The sequence below is a fragment of the Pteronotus mesoamericanus genome, unplaced genomic scaffold (genome assembly GCF_021234165.1).
Source record: "Pteronotus mesoamericanus isolate MK-2021 breed Mesoamerican mustached bat unplaced genomic scaffold, CSHL_Meso_final contig_78, whole genome shotgun sequence".
NCBI lineage: Eukaryota > Metazoa > Chordata > Mammalia > Chiroptera > Mormoopidae > Pteronotus > Pteronotus mesoamericanus.
In genome coordinates this window covers 6,503,665-6,520,042 of record NW_026555258.1, presented here as the reverse complement: position 1 = coordinate 6,520,042, position 16,378 = coordinate 6,503,665, and the positions used below count along the sequence as shown (strand labels likewise).

Sequence of the window (16,378 nt, the reverse complement as noted above, 5' to 3'; positions counted from 1 at the left end):
TGAGGGCGGAGGCACGTGAAGGGAGGGCGTCAGAGCTCAGCTCCGCACCCTGTCCTAGAGCATGCGTGAGACCCAGCCACTTAGTGCACTGAGCACAACCGTCAGGCAGAGAGGGGCAGGCAGATGCCTCTGGGCGGTGATCTGCCAGTCACGGGAATCCCGAGAAGCACCCTCCTCTGGCGGGCACCCACTCCCCGTGCTGTGGGGACTCCGTCATAAGGACTGAAAGGGCGGGCAGTGGAGCCCAGCTGGGAGCAGGCGCCCATGGGAGAGCGCCGCAGGACCCGCACTTCTCACCTGCAAGCGCTGCGCCCCCCACTCCCCTGCTGCCTCAGCCAGCCGGCGGGGGAGGAGGAGCGAGGCCGGGCCCCAGCTCAGTAGGCCCCGCTCTCTGTCGCAGAGCGCCATGCAGAAGGCTGCTTTTGAGGCCCTCCAGGTGAAGAAAGACCTGATGCATCGGCAGATCCGGAACCAGGTGAGAGTGGGGGTCGTGGCCCCCCATCTAGCCCTGTCTCGTCAGCTTTCAGAGTCGCGCCGAGGTAGAGGGACGGGGCAGATGAGGTTGGATCCTGGCTCTTTCACGTGGCAGCTCGGCAGCAGGCCTCCCTTCAGAACCTCCCCTTCCTCCCAGAACCTGGGCCAGGGCTGCCGGGAGGTGCCTGGGGACAGCCCTGTGAGTGCTTGGCCGAGGGGACGCTGCCAGGGCCGAGGGGAAGGGCAGCCTGCGCCGACCCCTCCCCCTGCAGCGGGCTCCCAGCCCAGCACCCTGTCAGCTGCGAGCTGGGACAGATCATCGGGTTTCCCCCAGGAAGCAGGGGGGCCCTGTCATCTGAGGGGTCCCAGGCCTTAACCAGAGGGTGCAGTCTTGTCCGGCTCTGGGGCTGACCTTGGGGCCGCCCCGGCCAGGCCCCGCCGCTGGGGCCTCGTGGCCGCCGCCATGGCCTGGGGCTGCCTGACCCACTGGGCTTTCCCGAGGGCACGGCGCGTGCAAGGTGGGCAGGGCTGGGGTGAAGCGAGCTTTCACGCTGTGGGAACGCTCATCACATCGTATTCCGCACACTTTGAATTTCACATTTTGCATGGTTTTGTTTTCATTTTATTCTTTTCTTTTTGGGCCAAAACCAACTTAGCCTTTTTATTTCCTTCTTTAATTTCAACCCTACATAGCCAGACATGAAGCTCATTCCTCTGACCAGGGGTTGGTGGGGACATAGAACTTAGGGCCCAGGGTCATAGGGTCATAGGCACAGGGTAGAGACCGGCTGTGGAGCCTGACATCTGGGGCTAAAAGCCCTCAGTCACACCCTGAGGGTGTGCAGGGACCCCTAGACAGTCTCACTGTGGGGGCCCTTGACCCACCAGGCTGGCTGTACCCCTTGAGACCCCAGGCAGGCCCACCCTAGGGAAAGGGCTCCCTCACCTACCTGCTTGGTGTCGGTGGGCAAGTGACTTAATGTCTCTGAGCCTCAGTTTCCTTGTCTATAAAATGGAGGCAATAATAACCCCTCATGGCCAGAACTGATGAATAGGACACGCAGTGTGTCCGGGACAGGTCTAGCACACAGAATCCTCAATCAACACCAGCTATTATTCCTGTTGTTGTTATTCAGTCCCTTCCATTACCCTCTGCTCCCCTCTGTGCCAGCTGTTCAGAGGAAGCAAGAGCTTTGGACCCGGAAGAGGCTCAGGGAGATTCCATGTTTGCTCTTCCCTCTGGCCTGAACCTTGAAGGAAAGCCCCTTCCTCGCTCCACGACCCCTTATTCCGCACCCACCCTGACCGAGCCCCTGTGCTTAGACTTTGGTCAACAGTATTGACCAGGACAAGCATATCCATCCCCCCAATATCACTCAGGACCCCTTTATTCCAGAAACCCCCCAGAAAAGATTCTTAGACCCCACTTGGCCATCAGAGAGCAGTGGGGCAGAGCTGAATGGTGGTTAATGTGAATAAAAAACCCTGTCTCGTCTTCTGTTTAGATTAAGTTAATAGAAACTGAGTTATTGCAGCTGACACAGCTGGAGTTAAAGAGGAAATCCCTGGACACAGAGGCACTACAGGTATGTAGGGCTCCCTGGCTGCCCTGTCCCTCCCCGTCCCCGGATCAAGCCCCCCACCTGGTGTCCCCACTGCCTCTCAGCAGTGGCTTTTCAGCAGGCAGGGCAGGCCTCCTCTGTGGCCGTGATGTAGGAGGGTGGCCCAGTCCCAGGCGCCGATGGGCGCACAGGCCGGGGGGAGGGGCAGAGTCAGCCCGTTGCCAGGCAGGAGGGTCAGAGGAAGGAGGGTTTCATTGCCAAGGCTACCCAGGCACCATCTCCATCTTCGCATTCTCTTTGTTTCGGAGCGGGGTTGCTGCTGAGCGTCCTGTCTCCTCAAGCCATGCTTCTGGGGCGCTGGTTCAACTCACGGGCTGACATCTTTTTGGGGAGGAGTTTCTGTGGTGTCCCAGGAGTGTCTGGAGGAGAGGACCCAGCTATTACTGAGCCACCCCCTACAGGCAGCTTCTGCGGGAGCTCCGCCCCAGTGGCCTGCTCACAGGGAAGGGAAAGCAGGGACCAGCTGGCAGCGTTTTGGGCTGCAAGCCTGGGACCTGGGTCCTGTCCCAGCACAGTCTGGCTGTGTGGCCCGGGCAGGAAGGGGAAAAAGAGTGGCCCTTTCCCTCCTCGGCTCCTCAGTCTCCCGCTTGCACCCCATGGGTCTGTCATGTCAGCGGCGTGCAGGAACGCGTGCCCTTCCCCGGGCTTTGCGCAGAGACAGCCTTCTCTTCTCAGTGGCGGAGTCTCAGGCTGTCTCGTGGGCTTCTCAGTACAGAGCAAGAACACTGCAGTCTGGCGTCCTGGTCTGGGGTCCACCACGGATGTGCTGTGGGACCTTAGGCAGGTCACTTTCCTCCCCAGGCCTCCATTTCTCCCCCCCATAAAGTGGCAGTAAGAATCTTCCAGGCCCAGCCTGGTCAGGGCCATCCGACGGGGTGAACGGCAAACGGAAAGCCTAGCGGGGGCCTGCGCTGGCCCTCAGAGAGGAGGGGCTGCGCTCGGAGCAGGCGTCCTGCCTCCTGCCTGTTGGGGCTTGCGGGCTCCATTTTCAGGGCCTCCAGGGGCTCCCCAGATCAGTCGTGAATGGAACGCGGACACAGACGAGGGCTCTACTCTGTTCGCATGCCTGTCCATCTGTGTAGAGCCTTCCAGACTGTTGTGGGTGACACCAGCCCGGCTCCATGTGCTGTCCCCCGGGCTCTAGTCAGCAAGGAAGCCGGATCGCCATGGCTTGTCATTTCCTTTGTTTGCTGTTTCTTACCACCCCACGGACATCAGCCGCTAGATCCCATGCCCAGCCTTAGCCCCGTGGGGAAGGGAGATGCGGGCTTAGGAGGAGGTGGGGAGGGGATGCCCCCGCAGGGGGACCCCTTGGCTCTGTCCCCTGATTCTCAGCCTTAGACTGTGGGCAGGGCCTTGGATTGAGTCGGGCCCTGGGGCCCCCGGGGGGCAGCTGAGAACCGAGTGAGGGGGATCCTGCCACATGGTGCAGTGGGGACGCCGTGGGCTTCCAGCGGCACTGGATGCAGTCTTGTGTTGCAGGAGATGATCTCAGAGCAGCGCTGGGCGCTCAGCTCCCTGCTGCAGCAGCTGCTCAAGGAGAAGACACAACGAGAGGAAGAGCTCCGGGAGATCCTGGTGCGTCGGGCTTCCGTGACCACGTCGCGCCGGGGCTGCTTCCCCTTGAGGGGTCCTTAGAAAACTTTGGCATTCAAGTCATAGTTGTTCATCAAAGAAAAAAAACGGAAAGTACAAAGGAAAGGAACCTCGCTTCTGAGGGTTGCCTCTTGCTAATGTTTTGACGTATATTTTTGCAAAATTGTGCTGTGTGTTTATAGCTGTGCATGCACGTGCCTTCAAACCTACAGCAGCGCACACCCCTGGGTGACCAGCTCACTGTCATCCACTCTCTTCATGTCCCTCAACTATTCCTCAGCGTTCCCGTCATGGCTATGCTGGGATAGGCCATCGGTTAGCCCATTGCTGAGCATTAAGACCACTCTCCGTCCTTTGCTTTTATCAGCCGTGCTCTCTGACCATCTTTGTAGCTAAGTATTTGAGGGCAGCTGAGCATTCACTCAGGACGGAGGCCCAGGAGAGGATGTGCTGTGCCCAAGGCAGGCCTTTGAATAAGCCTTTGGCAGGAGTTGCCCATTTGTTCTCTGTTTCCAAAGGGGTTTGACGCCGGCATGTCCTTAGGGCGGCAGAGCCCCGTTCAGGTAGTAGGCTGGCTGGGTCGTGTCCTCCAGACCCCCAGCGCGCTGAGCGGTGGGGGCAGAGGCCAGCCAGCCAGCCAGCCAGCCCACCGGTCGCAGCATCACTGCTGCTCCAGGCGTGCCCAGCTCTACCTGGGCAGGCCCTGTGTGGGGCGCGGAGGAGACGGAGGCCAGCTGCTCCCTGAGCCTTGCATAGGCCCAGACGCCACGCCGTGCTAATCAGAAGCCAGCCTTCCCTTGCGGTGCCTCACTGCTGTCGTCTACAGATTGTAGCAACGTGGGCGTTGCGCAGGGGCAGCCATATGCTGTGGCCCTGTGTTCCTGCCCTCAAGAGGCCTCGAGGGACTCACTGTCTAGGGGAGGGGCACCGCCTCAGCAGAACGTGGATGTCAGGGTCACGGGTTCCAGAAGAGAGGTGGGTCCACAGCGCAGGGCGGGCCAAGGCCAGGAGAGGGGAGCCAGCTTGGCAAGGCCCAGGAGCGACCACCCAGGGCAGTGCGTGGGTTGGAGTCCTGCTTCCCCGGCACACCTGGCTCCCAGCGCGGCTGCATCCTGGGTGGGCCCGCTCAGCGGTTCAGAGTACCCGGGCCTGCATCCGGGCCCCGACCCTGGGCAGCTCAGACCTTGGGCGGCTACTATTACTCTGACTCTCGGTTTCTGCACTCGTGAAGTCGAACCTGTTTCACAGTTACAAGAGTTAAGTAAGACGGCCCTCTCAGCACACAGCACAGAGGGCAGCACATAGCGCTCGGAAAGTGTGAGCTGCCATCAGGGTCCCTCGCTCACTGCTCTGTCCCCAGCACCTCGCCCAGTGCCTGGCCCAGAACAACTCTCAAGCAGTATTTGTTGAATGACAGAAGGAAGGGATCGGTTTCAATAGCATGTTTATAATTCTCTGGCTTTGTCAAATGAGCGAAGGCCACTCCAGAAGCTGAAGGTATCCTTGGGACCCTATTTCTTTCCCTGCCTGGCACCCAGAAGACCAGCCTGAGCTTTGCGGGAGAAAGAGGTGGCTGCTTAGCGATTTGCTGTTTCCATGAGTGGACGGGACAGTGTCCCTCCCAGGCTCGTGGTGCACAAAGCGAGGTGCCAGGTGTCGGCAGCCCAGGTTCAGGCCCCCGCCAGGTGTGCGCCATCTGTGGGCACAGCCTCAGCAGTAAAGGGGCGAGTGGCGCTTCCTGCCTTTCCTGCTGCTGTGGCCTAAGTGAAGCGAGGAGAGTGGGTAGGAAAGTTGTTTGTAAAGTACCAAGCACCATCCCCAAGCTCGGAGGAGTGTAGCTCAACGTTATCATTGTCATTATTGGTTTCGTTTGCCAATTTGTAACTAACAGCATCTGCTTCATTCTTGGCAGATGGAGTTAGAAGCCAAAAGTGAAACCAAGCAGGAAAATTACTGGCTGATTCAGTACCAACGGCTCTTGAACCAGAAACCCTTGTCCTTGAAGCTGCAGGTAAGGACTGGTAGCGCCCAGCCCGCCGGGAGCCAGGCGGGCCTCTATTCAGAGGGCCCTCTCGGGCCCCAGGGATACCCTGCTTCTTGATCCCTGCAGTTTTACCCCGTTCCTATTTCTGGCGGATGATGCACCAGGTCCTGTGTTGGACCCCAGCAGGGACAGAAGTGCAAGAGAGGGAGGGTTCACTCTGGCGACGAGCAGATGGCCGCCGGTCTCTGCCCTGTGCCGCAGAAGAGGCCCACAGGCCCATGCTGGGGCGGGGCCCGCCGTGCGTGCCCGCGCAGGCAGGCGACAGTGGGGTCTCTGAGCACCTGCTGTGCACAGTACAGATGTGGTCCCCTCCTCTGTCTCTGTCTACCTCCTTCTCCTCTCACTTTTTTTTTTAACTTTAAATAAAAATGGAGCCTTTCTATACATACTTTATTGGCCACTTCTTCTTTCTCTTAGCAATAGTGACAGGCGGGTGTCCAGGCTTACACAGATAAGTAGATGTCCTCATTGTTTCCCGACAGCTGCATGGTGTGTAGCCTGTGGGCGAACCCTCATTTACTTAAACAGTCCTCCGGTGATGGGTACTTAAGTTGCGAACCATTTTCAAGTTTACAAATACAGCAGCAGTGAACTTCCTGTACAGTTACCTCTTTGCGCTTACACACGCATTTTTGTAAGAAAAGCTCCAAGAGTACATTTTACATCTTACGTCAGGTGTATTCAGGCCCTTTGCATGCTGTTGTGAATAACAGCTCCTTGTCTTCCTTCCCATCCGCGGCGCCCTCGGCTTTGCCGGTGCAGGAAGAAGGCATGGAGCGCCAGCTGGCGGCCCTGCTGGTGGAGCTGGCAGCCGAGCACTACCTGCCCATCTTTGCCCACCACCGCATCTCGCTGGACATGCTGAGCCGGATGAGCCCCGGGGACCTGGCCAAGGTGCGTAGCGGCCACCTCTCGGGCGAGGTCGGGGAGGCGAGCTGGGCCATTGGCACAGCCTGGCCCAGCATCCACCTGCTCGTCCTGCAGCTCCTGGTGAGGTCTGCTATCGGCAAGTGTGCCCGGGCCTCCTTGCTTCCAGGTGGCCAGCACACCTGCCCCACCTGCCCCCAACCTGCTGGGTGGGCCCTACATACCTGTGGCTGAGAAAATCCAGGGACATGGCTCCTGCTGGCCCAGAACACCCCACCCACTCAGATTGGGTCTTCCCATCAGAGGCCCAAGACAGAACCTTGGAGGGGGCCTGGTCCAGGCCCGGCCCCACCCCATGGCTGTAGAGATCTCATCGCTGACGGCACCCCCCGCCGAGCCCAGTTACCTCCGGGGTCCGTTGCACTAATTCATTTGCTCGTCAGAAGAGACAGGTCCCAGCGGAAGCTCTATCTTCCCAGCGCTTCCCAGTGCTGGGTGCAGCCAAGCACTTGCCACACACAAACTCACTGAACCCTGCCCACGACCCGGGCCAGCAGGCAGCGTGCTCATCATTGCTTTCCAGAAGAGGAAACTGAGGCACACACTAAGGCGGTCGTTTGCCTGGGGTCACAGAGCAGCAGGTTGCAAGCCGGGCAGCCTGGGGCTGGAGTCCATGCGGCTGACCACTCTGCTCTACGGCCTGTCCCTAAGGGCTGTCCCAGACAGAAGGGCAGCTGGGGAGCCCTGTTGCCCGAGCTCCAGCTCTTGTGCTCTGGGTGCTGAGGGTGACTCTGGAGCTGCGGCTTCTCAGCAGCCCCGTCTCACCCTAGTGACCTGGGATGGAGGCTGCTGGCTCACTGGTCCTCACAGGGGTGACGCGAGGTCATGCGGTGCTGCCTTCCTTTTGGGCCTCAGTTTCTCCCTCAGCCACACTGACAGGGGAGCTCAGGATTCCAGGCCCAGCAGGCCTCCCCGTGTCCAGCCGAAGTGCCCGCAGCCAGGGACAGGGCAGCCCTGCAGCACCGGGCTGGACTGGGCTGGGCTGGGCCGGGCCAGGCTAGGCGGCCAGCTCCCGCCAGCCCTGGCCACAGTCTGCTCTTCTTGGACCACTGCAGGTAGGCGTTGCGGAGGCTGGCCTGCAGCACGAGATCCCGCGCAGAGCCCGGGAGCTGCTGGACGCGGCCAGGATCCAGCCAGGTACTGACGCCGTGCATGGGGACTGTGGGTGGGGGCGATCATCTGCTTACCTTTCAGGTCCCGCCCTAAAGGCTGGTTCTAGCCCTGCCCTGACCAGGTGGCTCCATGGGTTGGGGATCATCCCGCAAAGCAAAAGGTCACCGGTTCAATTCCCATTTGGGGCACGTGCCTGGGTTGTGGGCTAGGTCTCAGGTTGGGGGTGTGCAAAAGGTGGCCAATCGTTGTTTCTCTCCCTCTCCTTCTCCCTCCCTTCCCCTCTCTCTAAAAATAAATAAATGAAATCTTTTTTAAAAAATAAATTAAAATAAAGGCTGGTTCCAGCCCTGCCAGTCCTTACAGTGCCCCCCTAAAGGAGCAGGATTTACAAATGAGGAAAACAGGCTTCACAAAAGGAAGTTTCCATGCAGCAGTTCGGGGCCCTCCTGGCTCCCTGTCCTGTGACCTTCCCTAAACCCACCCCGCAGACACTGGGAACCACACGCCCAGGGTCCCTGGAATCGAGAGAGAAACCAGCTGCACCCCGTGCCCAGCACTGTGCCCGGGGTGGCCTGTGCTTTGTCTGCAGACAGATGTTTGTGAAGGGCAAGCGCGGGTCGGGGAGGCGCCCTGCCCACTGGAGGCCGGGAGGAAGCAGGGGCTGCGGCTGACGCAGGGGCTGGCGTAGGAGCCAGGTCTCCTGTGCCCCGAGCCACGCCCAGGCGCCAGGCGTTTGCCGACCGTTTCCCGTGTGCTGTGTCCTGTCACCTTTGTTTCAACCCCACCAGGTGGGCACTGTTGTTATCCTCATCTGAGGGGTGAGGAAACTGAGGCAGAGAGAGGTTAACTCACCTCTCGTAAAGTCACAGAGCTGGCAAGTGGCTGGACCCCTGGGCTCTGCTGCCTCCCTTGAGAAGAGACCCAGGGCCTTGACAAGGGAAGGGAAGCCTGGGGCCGAGAAGGAGGATGAAGCAGAGGGCAGGCCTCCAGGCTGGGCTGGCCTCCGGGTCCGCCGCCCTTGGGCGGGGTCTGCTGGGGACAGAGGCTGAAGGGGGAGGTGCCGGGCCGACTGTAGGGGTGAGGCAGGAGCTCGGGCTGCCCGGCTGAGAAGAGACCCCGGGTGCCCAGGTGTCAGGGCTGATGGCAGCGCAGTGCCGTCTGCAGACTCCAGCCTTCCAGCCCATTTTACTCCAGGGACTGACTCTACCTGAGAAAAATTCATTAAACTTCCAGTCCTTTAATGTCAAACATGGTGCAAAATAGACATCTGCCAGATGTCTGTTCCCCCAGCTCTGACCCGCTCTTGCCTCAGAGTGGGGGTCAGGAAGAGTCTGGCATCAGGACTTGGGGCCGCCCCAGCCCTAACAGACACTCCTCCCTCGAGCAGGAGGCGAAGGCACCCTTTCACTCCGAGCCCCTCCGGCATCCAGAGCGGCTGCCTCGCACAGTCTCACTCCAGCCTGGGGCTGGCAGGAGCCGCTCACTGCTCGGAGCCGACCCCCATCCCAGACCGTCCCCGCCGTCCGTGTGGGATGCCCCGGTTGTGCCCGCCCCACAGGGAAGGGGGCTGTGGCAGGGGGGTTCCTTCTTAGCTCCAGAAGAGATAGGAAATCCTCAGGCATTTTCCCACCAGTTCTGTTACAGCTCCCAGGCCTCGATGGGTGTTGCAGTGAATGTAGGAGGGCTCCCTACGAGGGTGCTTTGGGGCACCCTGATACCCTAGAGTGTGTCTAGTGTTGTAATAGCCTTTTTACATCCTCAGGTTTTCCAATTATTAAAAAAGATACTATTTGTAATTCAAACCATAGACTAAGTGAAACATGCACTGTGATCAGGGTGGGGGTCGGGGCTGAAGGACTCGGGGATGTCGGTGGGGCCCGTTGCCTGATGATAGAAGAGGCCGCACTTTGTAAGGGCCCACTCTGATGCCCGCCTTGGGGCTGGATGCTGGCCCCAGGGCAGAGCCGTGGGCACAGCGGGGCCCTGCCCGGGCGCTGGAGGGGGCCGTCGCGGGGACTTCTCATGCCTCCACCCGTGCCTCCGAGCCCCGATGGATGGCGGCCAGCCTGTCTCCTGGGCCATCAGGTGGAGAAGCTGAGAGGGAGGCCCAGTCCACCCCAGAGCCCCTTACCAGGTCCTGTGCCGCGGCTCTGCCACCAGGTGGCCCTGTGGCTCCAGGCAGGTGGCTGCCCCTCTCTGTCCAGTTCCTCATCTCTGAGAATGACCGAGAGCTACTTGCAGGGGGGCCAACAAGGATCCGGGGAGGTCAGGGTTGAGAGGCCCCCCCCAAGCCAGCGCCCCAGCGATCCCGTGTTACAGACAGGGGTGGGGCTGGGGCGGGGGTTTAAGACTTGGAGAGGAGGGGTAAGAGGGTGCGCGGCGAGGCGGCCCTTCCCTGACTCCAAGATCGCAGTGCCCCTCACCTTGCAGCTCGCTGCCGAGCCGCCGGCCGATGTGGTGAGTCAGGCAGGGCCAGGGCCGCCCGCAGGGGGTTGGGAGCACTGGGCGTGACCCTGGCTCAGCCTCTCTGTCCATCCCCACAGAGCTGCTGAAACCACCCCGGGAGGAGGCCCTCGGGGCCCTGGAGCCCACGGCGCCGGAGGAGTTCCCTGAGCCGGTGAGGCCCTCGGCTCCGCCCGCGGAGCCAGAGACTCCGACGTCAGAGTGCGTCGTGTGCCTGGAGCGGGAGGTAAGTCTGGGCCAGCGTGTGCAGGCCACTGGCCGAGGGCGCCTGCACTCCGCTTGCTGAGCCTGCCCCGCGCACCTGCGGCACCCCCCACCCCCCTGCCACGGTCTTCCCAAACACTCCTTCCCAGTTCTGTAAATAAATTGTGTTCATTAGAGATTGTGGGAAATGCAGGAAATAAAAAATGACCCATGATCCCATGACCCAAACATGAGCATTGCTAACATCATGTTCTGGGCCTTTTTTTCAAAAGCGGGTTTTTCCCTACTTAGCAAATACACTAAGGAAAATTTCCCAAGTCGTTAAATATCAACATTAACTTCCCAAGTTGTCAAAGATCAACAACACATTTTTCTCTGAAGAGGCTATTTTAAAACCATCTTTTAAGAAAACTTTAACAAAATTCACTCTCATTGTAGAAATTGAACAACATAGCATACAAGATTAAGGCCACCCCTCCCTCCACCAGGAGATCCCTTTAGAAAAGGCGACCAGGGTCGAGCATCCGATTACCCCAAGGTCTTTACCAGACCCAGGACAGGCCATGGTAGGGAAGGACTCTTTGGTTATACATTTAACCAGTTTTCTGCTTTTGGGCCCCATAGGTAGGGCTTTGAATTTCTTGTTACTACAAACAGTGCTGTGCTGAACAGCCTTGAGCCAAGTTGGGGGCAGGCCTTTGGCGATTGCTTCACAGCGCTTTCCTAAAGAGAGGAGATGCTGTAGCAAAGCTCAGACATGGCTCCTGAGCCACAATGTTGGAGCCGTTTTTAGGTTGAGGGGCTGGGCAAGAGCACAAAGCCACACACGCTGGGAACAGCCTTCACGCCCCCCAGCAGAGCCCGTTTGAGCCGCGCGGGGCAGAGCACGGCTCCGCTGCCCCCGTGCGGGGGTGGGGACTGTCCAAGGTGGGTGGCAGGCAGGGGAGGCAAGGGGTAAAACATCGGGGAATATAACCCAGTTTTATTTTAGAAAGGGGTGGGGCCTATGGGCATGGAAAGAATTTTAACAAAAAATGGAGAAATAGTGCCAAACTGCTCCCAGAAGGAAGAGCTAGGTCTTCGCCGGCGCTGTGTGTGGTGGATGGTTCCGGAATGGCTGGGTGGGTCAGGACGACTGCGACAACCCCGGAGGCAGAGCCCAGACGCCCAGCTCTCTTCTCCTCAGGCACAGATGATCTTCCTCAACTGCGGCCACGTCTGCTGCTGCCCACAGTGCTGCCAGCCGCTGCGCACCTGCCCGCTGTGCCGCCAGGAGATCGCCCAGCGCCTCCGGATCTACCACAGCAGCTGAGCGCCAGCCCTGGCCCCGCTCTGCCACCCGCAGGCGCGGGGACCCCGCTCGCCCCCTGCCCAACCCAGACTAGTAAGGCCCCCTCCTCTGTCCTGGGCCCTGCCCCGCAGCCCAGGAGGAGGCCCCCACCCTTGACATCCAAGCGCCCCTGGGCCAGGGCAGAAAGCGTTCCCAACCAGGACCTGAATTCTGTGAAAGGAGAGGGAGGGTCCCTCGTGGCCCTACGAAGGGTCTGGGTGTGGCGTGGCAGCTGTGCCGCTGCCTGAGCACAGGGCTGTCCTGGCCAGGGCGGCTCTGCCACTCCCAGCTGGCTATGGCAGGACCCTGTCCCTCCGGGAGCCTCAGTGTCCTTATCTGGGGAACACAGACAGTGCCGTCCTGTTCAGCAGCTGGTGGGAGGGCAGGAGGGCCCTGGCTGGGGGGAGGGGTGGCCACAGGCCACCAAGGGCCATCTTCTGATTGGCCGGAAGGTGTTCAGTGTGGGCCTTGTGCCACAAGCAGCAGCAGCCCCTCTGTGCCCGCCGTTGCTGCTGCCCCCGGTGCTCTGGGCCCCTCTGCTCTCCAGATCGGCACCCCCTCATCCCATGCGGCTCAAGGGCTGCCGGCGAGCTTTGCAGACCCAAAACAAGAACGTCAGTGTCAATAAACCCGCCTGCTTCGTCGGAGTCATCACTGGGTCCTGATGGAGCCTGTGGGGGTCCGGGGGTGGGGGGCGGCTGCTCCTCAGTCAGAAGGAAAGGAGGAGGAGAGACATTCCCGAATGGGGAGTTAGCAACCCTCCCCTTGTTGGGGTGGGGAGAGGGCCTCAGGGAGAGCAGGTTGTGCTGGGCTGGGCCCACGCTCTGTGGTCGTTGTCCCTGAGGAAGGAGCCCCGGCTCAGGGGCTGAGCGCCCAGGACCTTGCACTGGGATGCAGCAGCGCCGCGTTTGAACTGTGCGGCCAAGCAGGCTGTTCTAGGAGCCGCGCCCTGTGCTTGCCGCAGAGCTGCATGCTTCTTGTGCCTTTTCTGGCAAACGGTTTGGAGCCAAGGGCACCTTGTTCTCTGGGCCAGAGGCAGGCCTCTGCCGCTGGCCTCTCCCGCTGAGTGGGCCAGCCTTCCAGCCTCTTTCCTGCCCGCTCCGCAGAGGGCATGATGGGGCCCGACACAGACCAGTGGCCACCAGGAGGCGCTGAGCGCTCGCCCGGGGTGCAGAGAGCCACCTGGATGTGAAGGACAGGCCCTCAGGTGGCAGAAAGAGCCCTGGGCCTCTGTTTCCCTGCCTCCTTGGGCCACTGGTCAATCCCAGGCACCAAAGCGGACAAAGGCCCCTTGTGACGTGAGTCCTGCTTTCTCAGCAGGAGCTGGGCCTCCTCCCGTGAGGTCTTCTTTCCCCGAGACCTTTGACAGTCCCTTTCTCCCTCCTACCCCGCTTTGGGACTCCTCCTGGTCGAGAGGGGAGACTGGGATGTGAGGTGGGCAGGGCCCCTTTGCAGAGCTCGACGTTTGCCCTGGGAGAGAGGACTGCGGTGAGTCACCTTTCGTAGGAGCGGAGCCCGAGGCAGAGGGTGTGGCTGACAACGGCAGGACAGCAGGAGTATTCCGTCCTGGCCCCGCGGCCCCGCCATCTCACACCCAGCCCTTGCTGACCAGCCCTCGGCCACTGGCCGCCGTGGGCAGGCGGGCACCACGGAAGCCCACAGCTCCCACGGTGCCTGGCTGCCATCCCACCCACAGGACACACTTCTACTCCGGATGAGGGAACTCATCCCCACCAGTTGTGGGCATGGGGGGCTCCCTGTGCCCCATAACCTCCGCCAAGTTTCCCCGCCCTCCTGGGCCTCAGTCGGTGATGGTGATGATGGCACCACACTAGCGGTGTGACCAGAAGTCCTGAAAACGTTGGCATCACTGTCTGGATCCAGCAAGAGCCAGCCCCCCGCCCCCATGACCAGGGGTGCCCCAAGGCCACGTGGCCTCAGAGCTGCTGGAGCGGCTTGGCCTGTCACCCGGGGCTCCCTGACGAGCACCCTGCCCAGGCCCAGCCAGGGAAGCTGCCTGAGTGGCCAGCAAGCCAGTCCCCTCCATGCTCTGCGGCGTCTCTCTGAGCCTCAGTTTCCTCCTCCGTAAAATGGGATTATGCAAGAGCCCTGACACAGGTGCTCGGTCCGGTGAGCCCCGAAAGCCGGGGTGCGTGCACGGGCCTCCCGGACACAGTGTCCGGCCCAGGTCCCCCCGCCAGCACCACACACAGGCCACTGGCTTTAAATAAAGCATTTATTGATTAGTAGAGCTTAAACAGTTTGCATAATATTTTCAATACAATATCCAGGAAGGATGATTGGAAAACCCCAAAAGAAGGCACTAAAGGACAGCATCTCGAGATGGAATGTGTTGTTATGAGAGGTTGGTGAGGTGTCTGAGATTAGGGCTGGGGGGGACCAGGGGACCCTGAGCACCAGCCACTGCCTCATGTCCTGGGGGTTCGAGGCCCAGGCCCCAGGAAGCAGGTTAAAGGGAAGAAGGGTGCAGGGCTGGGTGGGACCCCGCTGGAGGACCCTGAAGGTCTGCTCTGCCCTGCGGGCCTCCACCCAGAGCAGCAGGAGCGGGGCCTGGATGCTGCCTTGGCTTGACTCCCACCCCCAGGAACACGAAGCTGAAGGGCAGGGGGGCCCCCTAACTCATATTTGAGAAAAGGGCCTGGAATGTTCAGAGCAAGGGGACTTGGTGAAAGAGGCAGCAGGGCCAAACCCCCGCCTGACCCCAAGTCCTCAGAGCAGCCACCAGCAGTGCCTCGGGCAGCTGTGGCCCTCGGGAGCCCTAGCAGCTCCCTCAGTGGACAGCACGTACCTTGGGGGTGGCCTCGGGAGACAGAATCCACACCCACCCAACCCTGCCTCTGAGCAAAGTGCGTGTGGGCACAGAGGGGGCAGGAGGACAGGCGGGCTCCCGAAGACAGGATCATCCCGGCACGCAAGCGGAAGGAGGCCGCTGCGGCCGGAAGTGGGGACAGACAAAGGCCTGAGGGCCTGCTGGCCTCCAGCAACCTCCCTCTGCCCTCTGGCCTCCTGCTCTCCCGGCTCGCTCCTCCCTGCCCTTGGACACTTCCTTGCCCCAGAGCAGCACATTCCAGGCCTTTCTATTCCATCCCCCCCATGAGGCCTGTGGCCCCATCTGCCCTCTTGTGCAGGCCTTCCCCCAGCCTCCCAGCCCCTGAGCCAGGCTCTAGCCTGAAGACACCCTCCTTGCACCTCCCCTTACCCAGGCAGGGGAAAGCGGGGCCTCTGGGCCCAGCCTGGAAGAGCAGGAGATGGGCCTGAGCACTCGTGTTCCTGGCTCCAAGCTCCAACCAGCCCCTGGTGACGGGAGGGAATTCATGGGCTCTGAGTCACAGCAGACGATGCCTTTACCTCCCGCTTTGCAAGGAAGGCAAGACCCCCAAGGGAAACGGGCCACAGAAGAAAGGCAGGAAAGGAGGGCCCAGAGAACTGGGGCCACCGGGTGCTCCCCAGCCCCCTCAGCTACGCTCAGCTCCCAGCACAAGCTGGAAAGCCAAGTTCACCCCACGAAACAGAAAATGAAACAATAAAGTATGACCAAACCCAAATAAAGTGACTTCAGGAGCGTCCGTCCCTGCCCAGCCCCGGAGGTGCCCCGCCTGTCCCGCCTCCACCCAGGGGCACCGATCCCGCTGCGGACGGAGCCTCGCCTGCCAGCGCCTCGGAGGGAGGGGCGGGTGCCTTGTCCAGCAGAAGCTTGGGGGCGGCCAGCCTAGAACTCAGTCTGCACCCCTGCGTTGTCCTCGGTGGTGGTGTGGATGGGGGGGCGGCCACCAGGGCTGGCCACCTGTTCCCCAGTCTCCTGATCGCTGGGCTTGGGAGGCTCAAGGTCCACAGCCTTTCCAGGTGGGGGTTGCCGGAGGGGCGAGGCAGGCGGTGAGGCCTCAGGGACGGCCACGGGCTGGGAGCTCTCCTGCACAGGGGCCCCGTTGAGCAGGGGCACTGCCGGCGGGGGGCTCTCGGCCCTCAGATTCGGGGCCAGTAGGCCACGGAGCTCAGTGACACTGTCCAGGGACGCCGGTGACAGTGGCTCAGAGCCAGCCTCCAAGGGCAGCCCTGCCTCCTCGTCCTGGACCACGGACACCACCTGCTTGGCACGCCGTCGCTTTTCGGAGATGGTGGCTGCTTCCAGGGCACGGGGGCTGGGGCTGCCTCTGTCCCCACTGCCACCGCCACCACCACTGTACTCCTCACCCCAGTTGATGGGCGAGCCCTCAGCCAGCAGGTGCAGGTTGGGGTCGCTGTTGTGCAGGACCACACTGTCTCGGTACAGGTTGTGCTTTCGCTGCACGGCGGCCTCCTTCACGGCTGCGGGGCCAAAAGGGCGTCGTCAGGGCCTTTACCACAGGGACCACAGCCGCCACCACACCCTTCACTGTGCCCCCCGCCCCGCCCCCGTGACCGGCACCATCCACTGAGGCCTCCCTGCAGCCTGTGGGGGCGTTGTAATTGGGACGTGACTTATTCCAGGCCTCACCACTAGGAAGGAGGAGCCGTGCGTGATGCTAACCCAGAGCCCAAGCCTGTAACCACCATGTCACCCTGTCACGCACCTGACACTCTCCAAAATGCCAAGGACCCACAGAG

General features: G+C 61.1%; 2 protein-coding genes across 3 annotated transcripts in view; one reads left to right on the top strand and one right to left on the bottom strand.

Annotated features, from left to right (window-relative positions):
* The window catches only part of LRSAM1 (leucine rich repeat and sterile alpha motif containing 1), a 34,850-nt gene extending 22,711 nt beyond the window's left edge, over positions 1 to 12,139 (top strand). The window contains exons 19-26 of one of the 2 annotated variants that reach the window (XM_054584349.1): positions 401 to 475; positions 1,980 to 2,060; positions 3,579 to 3,674; positions 5,605 to 5,703; positions 6,499 to 6,630; positions 7,719 to 7,800; positions 10,320 to 10,465; positions 11,630 to 12,139. In XM_054584349.1, coding sequence (XP_054440324.1) covers positions 401 to 475; positions 1,980 to 2,060; positions 3,579 to 3,674; positions 5,605 to 5,703; positions 6,499 to 6,630; positions 7,719 to 7,800; positions 10,320 to 10,465; positions 11,630 to 11,755 — 837 coding nt within the window. In that variant the 3' untranslated portion in view covers positions 11,756 to 12,139. Of the gene's footprint in view, positions 1 to 400; positions 476 to 1,979; positions 2,061 to 3,578; positions 3,675 to 5,604; positions 5,704 to 6,498; positions 6,635 to 7,718; positions 7,801 to 10,319; positions 10,466 to 11,629 lie in introns of both variants that reach the window. The other variant, XM_054584350.1, reaches the window with a different exon arrangement.
* Positions 12,140 to 13,423: 1,284 nt separating this feature from the next.
* NIBAN2 (niban apoptosis regulator 2) overlaps positions 13,424 to 16,378 on the bottom strand; it is a 48,585-nt gene continuing 45,630 nt past the window's right edge. The window contains exon 14 of the mRNA XM_054584347.1: positions 13,424 to 16,099. Coding sequence (XP_054440322.1) covers positions 15,504 to 16,099 — 596 coding nt within the window. The 3' untranslated portion in view covers positions 13,424 to 15,503. The remainder of the gene's footprint in view (positions 16,100 to 16,378) is intronic.